Source organism: Aegilops tauschii, chromosome 6, assembly GCF_002575655.3.
Source record: "Aegilops tauschii subsp. strangulata cultivar AL8/78 chromosome 6, Aet v6.0, whole genome shotgun sequence".
NCBI lineage: Eukaryota > Viridiplantae > Streptophyta > Magnoliopsida > Poales > Poaceae > Aegilops > Aegilops tauschii.
The window spans coordinates 492152418-492166726 of record NC_053040.3 but is presented as its reverse complement, the minus strand read 5'-3'; the positions used below and the strand labels follow the sequence as shown (position 1 = coordinate 492166726).

At 46.8% G+C, this 14309-nt stretch overlaps 1 protein-coding gene across 1 annotated transcript; it reads left to right on the top strand.

Moving 5' to 3' along the window:
- Positions 1–2061: 2061 nt before the first annotated feature.
- Positions 2062–9629, top strand: LOC109746344 (wall-associated receptor kinase 1). Its single transcript, XM_020305459.4, has 4 exons — positions 2062–2458; positions 2594–3374; positions 3479–3643; positions 8405–9629. Exons 1-4 carry the CDS (start codon positions 2144–2146, stop codon positions 9388–9390), a joined length of 2247 nt encoding a protein of 748 aa, XP_020161048.1. The 5' UTR covers positions 2062–2143; the 3' UTR covers positions 9391–9629.
- Positions 9630–14309: the final 4680 nt, after the last annotated feature.

Sequence of the window (14309 nt, the reverse complement as noted above, 5' to 3'; positions counted from 1 at the left end):
TGAGGGACCTTGGTCTCCTGAGTTATTACTTGGGGATCGAAGTTAAACAGCGTGAGGGCGTGATCACGTTGTGTCAAAGCACCTATGCAGAGAAGGTGCTGGAGCAGGCAGGTATGAAAGACTGCAACCGAGCCACACGCCCATGGAGCACCGGCTGCAGCTGATCAAGGGCGACACCAGCGGCGGCATCGGCGTCACCAAGTACCGGAGTGTTGTTGGGAGCCTACGCTACCTCTGCAACATTAGGCCAGACATCACACACGCCATCGGCATCGTCAGCCGACACATGGAGGCGCCGGGCGCGCCGCACTGGGCGGCGGTGAAGCAGATCCTCCGCTACGTCCGAGGGATCTCTGGCTATGGATGCTGCTACAGAAGGACCATGGAGGAAGCCGAGCTGATGGGGTACAGCGACAGTGACCTCGCCGGCGACATCAACGATCGCAAGAGTACAACTGGGTGGTGTTCTTCCTAAATGGCAGCCCGATCACATGGACATCGCAGAAGCAGAAAGTCGTCGCCCTCTCCTCTTGTGAAGCAGAGTACATGGCGGCAGCGACGGCGGCGTGCCAGGGCATCTGGCTGAGCCGTCTCTACGGCGAGCTGGCCGGGAGTGACCCCATGACGGTGAAGCTGTTCATCGACAACAAGTCAGCGATCGCGCTGTGCAAGAACCCGGTGCATCACGATCGGAGTAAGCACATTGACATACGTTTACATTTCATTCGTGAATGCATCGAGGATGGAAGGTGTAGGTCGAGCATGTTGGGACTGAAAGACAACTTGCTGATCCGCTCACCAAGGCACTAGGGCGCGTCAGATTCAGCTTGCTGCGTCAGTGGCTTGGTGTCGTTGAAGTGAAGGGATCTTAGGCAACAGGATTAGCTGGTGATTTGTTGGAAAACTTGTAATCCTGTCGCACCTCTTGTCACGTAGTTTTTGCTTTCTGCAAATAAACCTGACCATGTAGCGTGAGCGTGTTCACGTCCTGGTCAGAGTAGTAGCTAGGTAGGCTTGCACGTTGCTACATCTAGCTCGTGGGATGGCACGAGCAACGGCTGTAACGGCGGAGCCTTGTGCGTGATCAAGGGATGTGGGATGGCACGTCCGCATAGCTTGGTCATGTCGCAAGATTAGGATCAATCTGTTAGTCTGTTAAGCTGTTAATAAAAGGAGAAAACCAGAAAAGCTGCATAAGTTGCACGCAGCGCAAAACTCTCTCTCTGGTGTGTGTGTGAGTTCATCGTCTGAATTCTTCCCTGGTTCAGCTACAACAAGCCAACATCATCATGCTCAGCTCCTAGCTACCCTATGCGGCTACCGTCATCATCACATGGTAACTACAAAATCGAAAAGGGCGAAGATGCCTCTATTATGATCATGGCCCACTTCTTATAGAAAACAAAGCGAAGGTTGTGCATCCTTTGTTATCTTACTAGGGCGAGTCACGTTCCAATCATCACCGCTTGACTAGTTAGCACTTAGCAGAAATGTGTGGAGCAAGCTAGCAGATAAACAATAATTCCCCTCAAGCGATCGTGTGTGTTCCTCGATCAGATGGTGGCCGACATAATCAAATCGTACGAAGATGCATTACTAAAGTAGAGAGTCGGAGTACTTTTATTAAAGGTGGCAATTACCTTGCAATGGTACGTGTTCCGGCCTTTTCTTTTAGGAAAGGTGTCACCTTTCTTTCTTTTCTTTTGTTATAAGTGCATTCTTTTGTAGCTTGTGGAACTACCATTTCAAACAAACAAGCATCTTATAGTGAAAAGAGAGAGAATATGAGGATTAGTACTAGTACTATTGATTGTTTTAAATAACAGGTTATGGTAAATAGCGGCGGTCTTCCAAAATAGATATAGTAAGGCTATAGCGGGCTATTTTATAATTTTATTGGACACCTGTACGTAAATCTTATAGCTAGGCATTTAGTGGCACCATGGTCAAAAAACTATAGCAGAGCTATAATCGGCTATCTAAAACTTTGGTACTACCAAAGAATGACGATGGGAATACAGTAGCTCCGTTGACACTAATATATAAGTGTAGACGACTCAGTAAACCACAACAGAGCATAATAAGCTTTGGATCCATATCATAGACCTAAGTTAGCTTCCAAGGGAGCCCAAAAACACACACCATGACCATGCCCTCTGAATTCCATTCCCAGCCCCTGGCCACAATCCTACTCCTCCTCCTCGTCCTCCTTTCAACAGCATCTCACTTGATCCTGGAGGCTGTTGCTGCTGAGCATGATGAGCAGCAGCCGATCACACTTCCGGGTTGCCCTGACAAGTGCGGCAACATAAGCATTCCCTACCCATTCGGCATGAAACCTGGTTGCTTCCGCGAGGGCTTCCAGGTCAGCTGCAACGACTCCTTCAATCCCCATCGTGCCTACCTCGCCTACGACGGAGTATTCCAGCGGATTAACGAGATTTACTTCAGGGCGCAGGTATGGTATGTTTGGCACGCCAAGTAGTAAGTACTTACTGGAATGCCTGGTAAGAGTAACTAATTAATTGACGTTTCTTCCTTTTGAGAAGGTAATTAATGTTGCGTTCTGGTATTGGGCCGTAAATTAATGCAGAAAGGGTTGTGTCGGCGTAATCGTGTTTGGAATAGAACACGGGAAGATACGGCCTTGGAGCTCATCGATATATCAGTTGCAAAGGGTGAGGCGCGCGCATACGCCGCGGTCTCATCTCGCTGCAGCGCAAACCATACCGACTCCTTAAGCAAATCTCTACGGATGCGGTTGGGAGAAAAGATGAGCCCGTTTCTCGTGTCGGTGACGCGCAATGTTCTCATCGGCGTAGGCTGGAGAGTCCAGCCTAAGATGAATAGCTACTTGTGGTCGGCGTCGGCGTCAGATGCGTTGTCGGCACATGGATATTCATCGAATGAACTCACTATTTCCTGCCTTTCATACCTCATGCGCATGCCGCAGTTCCTCAAGTTCGCGACCAACGGGTCGTGCTCGGGGCGGGGCTGCTGTAGGGCTGCCTTGCCGGAAGCGGTTGCACTCACCAGGTTTGCATTGTGGATCAGTTTCGATGAACCAAACACCTTGTTTGTGACCAATCCATGCTCCTACGCCATGGTGGTGGAGAGCACATGGTACAACTTCACCACGCCGGACATGTACGGTTACGAGGAGATACCCAAGAAATTCCCAAGGGGCGTCCCCTTGGTAATCGATTTCTCCATCAGGAATGGTTCATGTCCAGAGAAAGGCCAGCATCCGCCTCCGGACTATGCTTGTGTCAGTGGCAACAGCTCATGTTCAAACGCGACTAGTGGCCTGGGCTATGTCTGCAAGTGTTGGGACCATTACGATGGGAACCCTTACATCGCCAATGGATGCCAAGGTCAAATTAAAGTTTTTAATTTACAAATCCAGACTATCTCTTTTACACCATACTGCTTATATAGGAACTCCTTAATTTCATAACTTTATGTTCCGTTTTTTCAGACATTGATGAGTGTAAGCTTCGCGATTTATATCCTTGCTCCAGTGACGGGATCTGCAAAAACACGTTGGGAGGATATGCATGTCCATGTAAATCCGGAATGAAAGGCGATGGCGTAAAAGGAACCTGCACACATATTTTCCCCCAAGCAGCACGGACGATTTTGGGTAAGAAAATTTTAAGCCAGCGCATGCACCACATTGATTAATTATAACCATGTACTACCTTCTTTATGGCACTCTCAATGCTGGTGGTTAGCACGGTTTTATAGGCAAAAATGTCGAAGTGGCATAATAATTAAAGAAGAAATAGAATGGAGTTATATGTTTTATAAAGGGAAAAGTATACTTTTCTACCCTCAACTTTACAGATAGTCTCTAGAAATGATTCCTCAACTACAAAGCAGAAAAACCTAGTCCCTCAATTGTTGAAACCAGGTATTTTTCGTCCCTCAAACGGCTTCAGGTGGTTTAGTACTGACATGACATGGTTTTGATAACTGACGTCGCCACATCGTCGTCCGCCTCATCTTCGTCTTCTGTGTGTGTGTGTGTGTGTGTGTGTGCAGGGAAGCACCTCACCGCACGTCTGCTCCGCTGCCTCCGGCAGCCTTGGCCTCACCTTCGTGCTCGTCCACCTCTTCCTTCGCTGCTGATGATACAGCCATACGCAACTTGATCGATCCTCCTATGCGGAGCTAGCCAAGCAAATTGATTTGCCCCCGGCCAGAAACGCCCAACCCTCACGCACATACACACGAACCAGTGGGCTGGAAACACAACATAGGCACGCACAGAAAAAGCTGGCTATGTTTGCTAAAGTTTCATCTCGAGCCTTGTTGATTTGTTGATTCTTCACGACTGTTGTTTACATGGGATCCCCTAGCTCACTCCCACGCTGGTTCTGAGCCTGATAAGATGCTCCTGCTGCTGCCCCATCCGCCCCAAGCTCACTCCCGCTCTGATTCCGAGCCTGGCGATGTCCTGTCGCTCCCGCTCCCACCTGGCCGTGCCGACAGCAACGACAATAGGTCCAGCGAGCCATGCAGCCGTGCTCAGACTACTGTTGCCGCAATGCAGGAGCCCGAGATGGCATGCGCATGGTGCCCTTCGTGATGCGGACCATGACCACGGTATACAACCGGTAGCAGGCACTCGCAGTCACCACTAGCTCCCGCGTGCAGCGCCCTGAGGCCAGGCACATGGTAACCATGTGTCATCGGATTCTTCTCCGGCCTGGGCAAGTGAGAGAAGATAGAGGAAGAAGACGAAGATAGGGTGGATGATGATGTGGCGAGCTCAGTGGACTAAACTATGCCATGTCAGCACAAAACCACCTGAAGCCTTTTGAGGGACGAAAATTACTTGATTTTAAGAATTGAGGGACTAGGTTTTCCTGGTTTATAGTTGAGGAACCATTTCTAGACCATCGGTAAAGTTAAGGGACGAAAAATATACTTTTCCCTTTTATAAAACAGGGAGACGAAAGGTGCGGCGTAGGCAGACACGAAATTGGCCAAACATAAGCCGAGTGTTACTTTTCAGATACACGGCTTGCAGGGAGGCGAAAATATAAGCTAAGTGTTCCATTAGTGGTTATTTGGCATATATGGGACGCGAAAATATCAGCTAAGTGTTCCATTAGTGGTTATTTGGCTTATATAGCCCGCCGACACGGAGACCTTACATGTGTCGAGGATGGTCACGTGGCAGCTACAATGTGAAGGCTAACCTACAAGCCGAGTGTTTTCCCCTTAATAAGACGAGTTCTCCATGTAAGCCAAGTGCATTATTAGCTTTGCTCAGCGTGTACAGGGATATGCCGAGAGACTTACAATTCCCATGTTCTTTTTGCTGGTAATTACCTTATAGTAGGTGTATAAGCTGAATAAATAACAGTTGGCGTACAGAAAACCACTAGGCAACATGTATTTTTCTGGTAGTGTCTTGTAGGTAGGTGCTACTCTAGCTAGTGTACGTACTAGTTGGTGCACTCATAAGCATGATACTATGCACGATGAAGGTGCTATTTATCATATATATGGTTCTAGTATATGATATTTCCTCTTGCCAGCAACGTTAGGCCACAATGTTGAGATGCAAACATGATCTTTAAGCGAAATAAATAAAACATCAATTTGATAGAACACCTAAGAAACAATTCATTGGGGTGATTGTTTCTATAAAATCTTTGACCACCTATGATGACACATTAAGAGCCAATACATTTGGAGTGCCCCAAGTTGTTTCATACTGCATGTACTACTAAAGGATCTAAGTCTAGCTTTTAATTTCTTTTCTTTTACTCCATACATAATTGTTTTGTTATCTACTTAACTAGTAGAGTGGACCGCACAAATGCATGGGCAGCCTTTTTTAGTGCCTTATATTATTCTAATTAAACTTATAATCTAACATAATATTAGAATTTTAAGTCTATCTGAGGAAAAGTTTGGCACAAATCATCCCATCCATCATACTTAATATAATGGTGCAATAATGAAATTAATATATGTTTTAGTTATATATTTCAGACCTAAATAGCTCAATACATTGCTCTTTATTCAATCCCTTTCCCTAATTATGTGAAATCACATCGTCTATTTCTCTATTTCAGTTATGTCACTATGATTTTTACCCTAATATTTATGAAATATTGTGTTTGTGTGATCCTTGTAGAATAGTAGTGAATTTGTTCGAGGCACAAAATTGTCAGAAAAAATTCTGGACTTCCAAATCTCGTGCCATTATCTTTTCGGAAATTTATAAAGGAAAGAATATGTGTTACTCGTTTATGTTTTTGCCAGTGTTATTGTAAAAGTACAATTCTTCATCATTCGTATAATATGAGATTTTGTCTGGCTACCTTAAAATTTCATGACCATTTCCATATTAACTATGCACGGTCCATACAAAAGTGAAATTTTTATGCAACATTATATACTTGTATATTATAATCTAGTGCACGAGAAACCATTCTGAGTGTTTTCCTGCCAAAAAAACCAACTTGATACGTTCTTCTTTATTTCCTGGAGATTGATATTTACTTGCCACTAATAAATGATTTAGGCAAGGCTAAGTTTGTCCTAACTTGTGTATAATTATGTGCCTTGGTCACCGTACCGAAAATTATACACCTTACATAAAGGAATGGAGTGAGTATAAAGTACTTATTGAGGATGGCACATCTCCATAATTATTTACTAAGCGTCTAAGCCTTTTATTCTTTTTGATGCAATGCAAACCAAATCTCTCTTACAAAATCGACGTGTATAGATCAATTAATTCATGCTATACTTCTTCACGATTATTTTGCGGGAAAAACTTCTGATGTGTGGACCATCTAGCGATGACTACAAGCACTCAATCGAGCCGAAGAATGTGTGCGGCGATCATTGCCCCTCCGTCAACGGAGTTTGATAGAACTTGTTGTAGTAGATAGTGCAGAAGTCTCGTGTTGAGCCTCATAGGACCAGTGCATTAGAATAACAACCGCCGCTGATGAAGAGAAACGTAGCTCGAAAGGATCCAACCTGTAGACACACGAACAAAGACAAACGAAGATTGGATCCACGGAGACCCATTGAAGACCAGCACTGACTGAATCCCACGACATCCACCGGAGCCACCTCTACACGCCTTGCGATGATGCTAGACGAACCACCGAGACAGCAGCTAGGCGCGGTGTACACTATTGCATCTACATGCAGCCGTCGTCGCCACGTCTTTCCAAGAAGCACACAAACCCTAATCAACCTGGAAGAAACACTTAATAACAAAGCATGACCCCTTCCTTCGACAAGGGCCAGGGCCCACCACTCCTCCATGGGCCTAAGGCCACCAGAGACGAGGCATACCAATGATGGCACTGGCGGGAAGTTAAGAAACCCTAATCGTGTGTGCCCTCACGTTTGAGTTCGATTCCTCACTAATTCATGGTTTGTTCAGGCAAAAAAGTTGAGTACACTTTCTATTTATTTTTAATAACAAAGGGGTGCAAATGCTCATATGTGCTCTTCCTTGTTTATTTTATAGGAGCAACTCAAATCAACACGCATGTCATCTTTCTATCTCATTATCTGATGATTGCAATTGTTTAGCGCATCTTCAAAGCTGCCCGCAAATGGCTCTAGTATATGTCTGTTTTTATGTCTAAACGTGGTCCGAGGACATGTTGTGGGAGAGATTCATCCAACCATTTTTACAAATTAATCCTTATTTGTCTGGTTCAGAGGAGAGTGGGTAGAGGCAACCATACATGTGGGGAGAGAGAAAAGAGAGGAGTACTACATGGTGACTTATTGTTGGTCAAGTGGATGTCCAGACATCGGTATAACTCCCCCACGTTTATCTTAGATTCGCCAGAAAACGGACGTCTGGACCACTTCGTGGACCGAGGGGGGTCTCCATTGAATGACAAAAGTTAGCATAAGGCCCGGACACTACAATCTAAACATATATCGAAGCTTTAAGAGTTTCCTTTGGAGATGTCCTTAGTAGCTGGAAACAAACGCACTATTACGTAGCTAATTAAGCTGGACCAAGTCTACCTGACTTCATGTGGTTAACAAATGATGTATGGTTTCCTCCTGATGTAAATAATATTGCTTACTACCTTGCCACCTTCACTTTGTCAGATGGTCCTTAGCGAGGATAAGTCCTCTATGCACAAACTACATAAAATTTTAATCTTCAGTGATACTTTAGTTTTCCATATATGCTTTGAACGAAAAACCGACCCGGATTAAATTCATATACTTAGATTTATCAGAAAACATGCCAGAAGACGTCACCTTCCAATGGAACATATCTGACTCATTAATTAAGATGTCATCCATCAACCTCCATACTAAATTTTGTATATTGGATATTTAAGGGGATGTCCCCATTATAGTGCTCACAAAATCATTTTGTATATTGTCCATGTAGGTGCAACAAGTGGTGTCTTTTTGGTGGCAGTCTTGTCATTCCTTATTTTCCTTCGCAAAGAGAAAAGGAAAATGAGAGAGTTTTATGAGAAGAACGGTGGGCGTACATTGGAGAAGGCAAAATTCATAAAACTGTTCAAAAAGGAGAAGCTCAAGCCAATTTTGAAGAGTAGCAATTTTATTGGAAAAGGTGGCTTCGGTGAAGTTTACAAGGGCCTTCTTGATAATGAACAAGTCGCTGTTAAGAAACCTATTACTGGTAGTGTGCTAGAGAATGAACAATTTGCAAATGAAGTCATCATTCAATCTCAAATCATCCACAAGAACATCGTTAGGCTTGTGGGTTGTTGCCTAGAAGTTGATGCCCCGATCCTAGTCTATGAGTTTCTCTGCAATGGTAGCCTCGATGACATTCTTCATGACAACAGGAAGGTGCCTCTGAACTTGGATGTGCGTTTAAGTATTGCCGCAGAATCAGCTGATGGTCTGGTTTATATGCACTCAAAAACCAGTACCAAGATCCTACATGGTGATGTTAAACCAGCGAATATACTTTTGGATGATAAGTTTGTGCCAAAGATCTCGGATTTTGGCATATCAAGGTTGATCGCGAGAGACATACAACATACTGGATCTATCATTGGTGACATGAGTTATATGGATCCAGTATATCTGCAAACAGGGCTACTAACAGAAAAAAGTGATGTCTACAGTTTTGGAGTTGTCATCTTGGAGCTTATTAGTAGGAAGAAAGCCACACATTCCGACGGCGGTAGCTTAGTAAACAATTTCCTTGAAGCTTACAAGAAAGAGAAGAAAGCAACTCCATTATTTGACAAGGAAATTGCGGTAACAGAAGATTTGGAGATTATTGATAGTTTGGCATGTATCGCGGTGGAATGTCTTAACCTTGATGTGGATCAAAGACCATGGATGACGGACGTAGCAGAGCGTCTTCTCATAATGGATCGATCCCGTAAGGCATAATTTGCATTGTATGTTCCAGTTTGAACAACATCTGTATATGTATGGGGTCGAAAATAATAAGTGACTATGGACGGGGCAATCGTCTATCTTATTGCTATTGTGAACAAAATCCTTCAAGTAGAACCAAGGGAGGTCTCCCATGGTCCCAAGAAAATTTGAAATGTATCTCTGTGTAACTGCGTGTTTTAAATTACCAAATGTATGAGCTAGTTAATTAAATTGGTCGTATTTCTGAAGAATGGTCATTGTTTAGTATAAACTGAATGCACCCCGTACCTCGACTGCATCCTGGTACAAATGGTCTCCAGTGAAAGTACCAAATCTGTAGACTTCCTGGAACACTTCTCGGTTGCACTTACTCCTTTGGTTGCTCCTGGTTGGTGTCCACGCTGCCCAAGCCTTCACTGCTGCATAATTCTGCCTGATTGCTCCTCGTGGAGCAATAGCCATTTCGGACTTCAGTTTGCACAACCACATTGGCGGCATTGGTCTATTACGACAATACCAGTGCCACGTACTTGTCCACAGACTAAGGCCAATATCAACGTACTATGCATGTTGAAATTAATCTCCACTTTTTTCACGGATGGGCTGCTCTAGGTGAAGCTCGCATACTTCATTTTTTTCGACAAAGGGTGGATTTTATTAGCTCAAACTGAAGTACCAAAAGAATACAAACATAATGAACACACACCCGGCCTCTATAGCTACAATGCACATAGCCAACACCAATGCACACGCACACATAAAAACGCCGGCAAATAGCAAAGTCATATAAGACCAAACTATGTGTAGGCGACGAAAAAGAAAATAACCCACGGCGATCCGATCCGCGATCGGCAAACTATAACAATGACCATATCTGCACCAACCATATCATGACACCATGCAGACGACGAGATTCTTCAACAGTAACGCCTTAACGAAGGGAGCGACACTCAAGCGTCGCCGTCACCAGATCCAAGCACCCATGGCAGAATCTAGGTTTTCACCCTGAAGAATTGTTAGAAGGGAGAGAGAGGATTGGTGAAATATGATGGATGTATTATTGAGCCTCGAGGGCGAGTATATATTGAGTACAAGACTTGAAGGGCAAGACGCCTCTCCTGGAGATAAGGTAGGAGACGGATTACAAATCCTAGACTACCAAATACAAGTATCCCAAATATATCTCTAACATCCCCCCGCAGTCGTAGCGGTAGCGTTGCGAACAACAGGAGCGTCGCGGACGGTCAGACTGGAGAGAATAGCAGCCGACGGACTGACATCCCCCCGCAGTCCTAGCGGGAGCGTCGTGGACGGTGTCGCGTCGCGGACGCGTTGACTGTAGAGGAAGCCGGCGAGTTGCTCAAGCGGATGATAGCCCTTTGTGCCGATGTCGATGTAGCCGAGAGCGTAGGGTGGTGTAGCCGTGGTCGAGGTAGCCGTGCGAAGAACGCCGTGGTCGATGTCGAGTCGGGGTAGCCGGTGTCGAGGGAGTCGCCATGGAGCCGCAGGCGCAAGGAGGCGCCGAGTTAGTCATGGGCGCAGTGGTGTCGAAGAAGTGATGTGCCAGGAAGGAGAATGCTGTTGACGACGCGTCGCGCCGGGTTTGCCAACCCCGGGTCATATCGTAGACGAAGGCACGCGTCGGTGTTGCCAGTACCGGGCATGCGTAGACGGTCGAAGACGAAGTTGACGAAGCGCCGCACCAGGCTTGCCAGGCCCGGGGACACGTCGTGGACGAAGGCACGCGGCGGTGTTGCCAGCACCGGGCATGCGTAGACTGGGACCTGCACGAGCTGTCCGCCATGTCGAAGAGGTCGGAGAGGCCAGCAGAGAAGAACTTGACGACGGTTGCGGCGCCAATCGGCGCGGGGCCAATGTCGTCCGCGGTTGTCGGAGTAACATGGTATCAGAGCCAAGAGGTCTCGAGTTCAAGACCCGGCTGGCGCAATTAAATTGCAGCCCACTTTCGGTCCACGTTTAGGCCCGAGGGAGCCATACGTGAGGGGGAGTGTTGACGTATAATGTGCTGCCTGTCTTTTCCATCAGATCGGTCTTTTGGTTGCATTGGCTAGAGCATGCACTTCTACAAAAATCAATCTCAACATACCCCGAGCAATGCCTTCAACAAGGCAACGACATAAAACCATCGCCATTGCCAGGTATAACCAACTCGGGTCAGACCTAGGCTTTCGCCCCGTAGCCCGAGACTAGATGCTCAAGTAGCACCATCATCGAAATCACACATGAGCCAGCAACATGCGATGCGACCGCCACCGTTGCACAACCATTCCTCTGCGTCAAGCCGTCGTCCATAGTCTACATCTCACCGTCGAAGTCAACCACCAGCTCCATAGAGAAGAACCCTCGTGAAGACCGGTAGAGCCATCGCCGCAGCAAAGCCGCCGCCACATGCCGGAGTGATCACCAATGACCCAAATTGACGGTGGCGCACACCAACTGCACTGCCGACTACAACCTCACCGGAGAGAGCCCTGCCTAGGCCCGTCTGTCCATTGGTCGACATGGCCGAGACAGGAGCACAAAAGACAGATCACCATCGCCAATGGGCGCCCGTACAGAGCGCAGCCGTCGCACATCAGGAGATGGAACCATCAGATTGGCATTGCATCTCCGGACCGCAGCACTCTGCCTGCCTCCGAGCACTCCCGGACATGCTACCAGCATGCCACGCCGTCGCGCCGCATACACACCACCACGGTCACGCCGTCACTCAGGCGGCCAGGAAGTGCAACGACGAATGGAGGGCCTCTCCGCTGTGCAACCAATAGCCCGAAGGCAACAGCTGGCTGGCAGCAACCGCCTTGCCATCGCGGCGGCGCCTAGAGACGGCCGCTGGCCAGCACACCGAAGTGTCGTCGGCCGCCCAGCCACCATCTCCACGCATCGAGTACACCCAGCAGCCGTGCAGCCATCAGGCGGACCAAGCAGGAGATCCCACGAACCGACCGGAAGAGCCCCGCCGCCACCATCCCCTGAGCCAGTGCGGCTTCGCCGGCCGCTCCTCTAGTGGCGGCGACGTGGGGGGGAGGGAGGAGAGGGAGCGGCGACGCTTGATCTAGGTCTCCCCCGTCACGCCCAGCGAGGCGACGCGGGGGACGCGGGGCGTCAGTTCCAACTCCCCATCTCAGCTCGCATACTTCATGGCCCTGCGCTTCACAATTTTCGGACATCTACACGAAGGGGCAGCCATCTGTGGTGTTTCAAGACTTCAAATCCAGCCTCAACAACCTGCCAGGTAATGTTCCAACTGAAGGGGGTGTTAAAACCTCCGTTTGTGAGTAGGCATTCGTTTCTTCAATTCAAGAGTTAATGTGTGTGTTGCAGATTAAACAACGATCGATGCATTTTCTTGCAACTGCATTTTGTTTGTCCAGATGATATTTCTGACTCGTCTACGATAATTGAAGGACTATGTTATTTTTTGTTATGAATTGATCTTTCTAACAACATTTTGAAAATAGACGACTTTGTACTATTTGTAAAGAAAATGACATATTTTTGTCATGCCGGCTCGACGCACAAACATATTTTGGTTGATTTTCATTACAATACAAGGGCATAGCTTTGAGTAAACTCATGTAGAACAGAGTTGTCTTTATTATCCTAGTTTTGTCCCAAATTAATTATGTTGTACACAACGATACTCAATGTCTTGACCCGCCACTGCACTGGGTGGCATCTGCCCTCAGAGATTTCTGATGAGACCTGAAACAAGTGTGGTTCATAATCCTACCGGATCTTCGTTTCCCTCTGGTTATTCATAGTAGTTGCACCAGAAAAGAAGTGATTGTTGATCTTCTGTCTACCGAGGGAGCTAAAAACTATGCATGTACTTGTCAGGTTAGTTCGAGCATTCGAGAAGATAGACATTTTGCCGTGTTTTTCCTTTTGGCGTGAACAATTTTTAGATAAGGAGACAACAAAAGTAACTGCAATGGGATTAAGAGATCATGTCTTATATTACAGCCTAGAGAATCCTACGATTACATCGCAGTTAGTCAGAAAACGAAACTAACTGAGAGCCTAACCACCACAAATGGACACATACATCGCTGTCTAATCATCACTAATCTCTCACACTGAAGCTGGTGTTCCTCTGCACTGTTATGTCACCCTCCTCCAATCCTCCATCATCAGCAAATTGTTCCTCTTCATCAATATATCTATCAAAACATGCGTCCTCTCTTTGAGCTATTAGCGTCTTCTTTGCAGTCAGCCAGAGATGAGGAGGGGTTGGAGATAACTGACGAGGGAGCTGCCATTTTTTCGAAAAGGGCGCTTTATTACTTAAAAGGTTTAAGTATTACATCTGGGCTCTGCATAACTAAGATGCACACAATCAAACAAGGTCCTCTCGCACAAAAGAAAAATAAGAAGACAAAATACAAAAAAACATGTAGAGTTCATATAACGCCTAAAGCGGAGGAGGCCCAATCCTAAGATCATGCTGCCACCCATGTTGGGCGCTGTAAGGACTGAAGCAGGCGCCGCGGGCATGGAATGCCAAGCTCGACGCGTCGCTCGTGTCGCTCGGCTTAGAGCACAGCCCTCTCGAGCATGTTGTGTACAGGAAGGGCGCATGGGCACGTCGACACTGCTTGTCGGCGTGTACGTCGACGACTTGATCATCACCCGCACCGGCAACGAAGAGATCGTCGCGTTCAAGGAGCAGATGAAAAATCTGTTCGACATGAGTGACATTGGGCTTCTGAGCTACTACCTCAACATATAAGTTCAGTAGAAGGCCAGCGCGATCACCATGTGCCAGAGCACGTACACGGCCAAGATTCTGGATGCTGCTGGGATGAGGGGGTGCAATCCCTCTGACACGCCGATGTAGAATCGGTCAAAGCTTGGCAAGACCGGTGATGGCGAAGCCGTGGACGCCACACGGTACAGGAGCATCATCA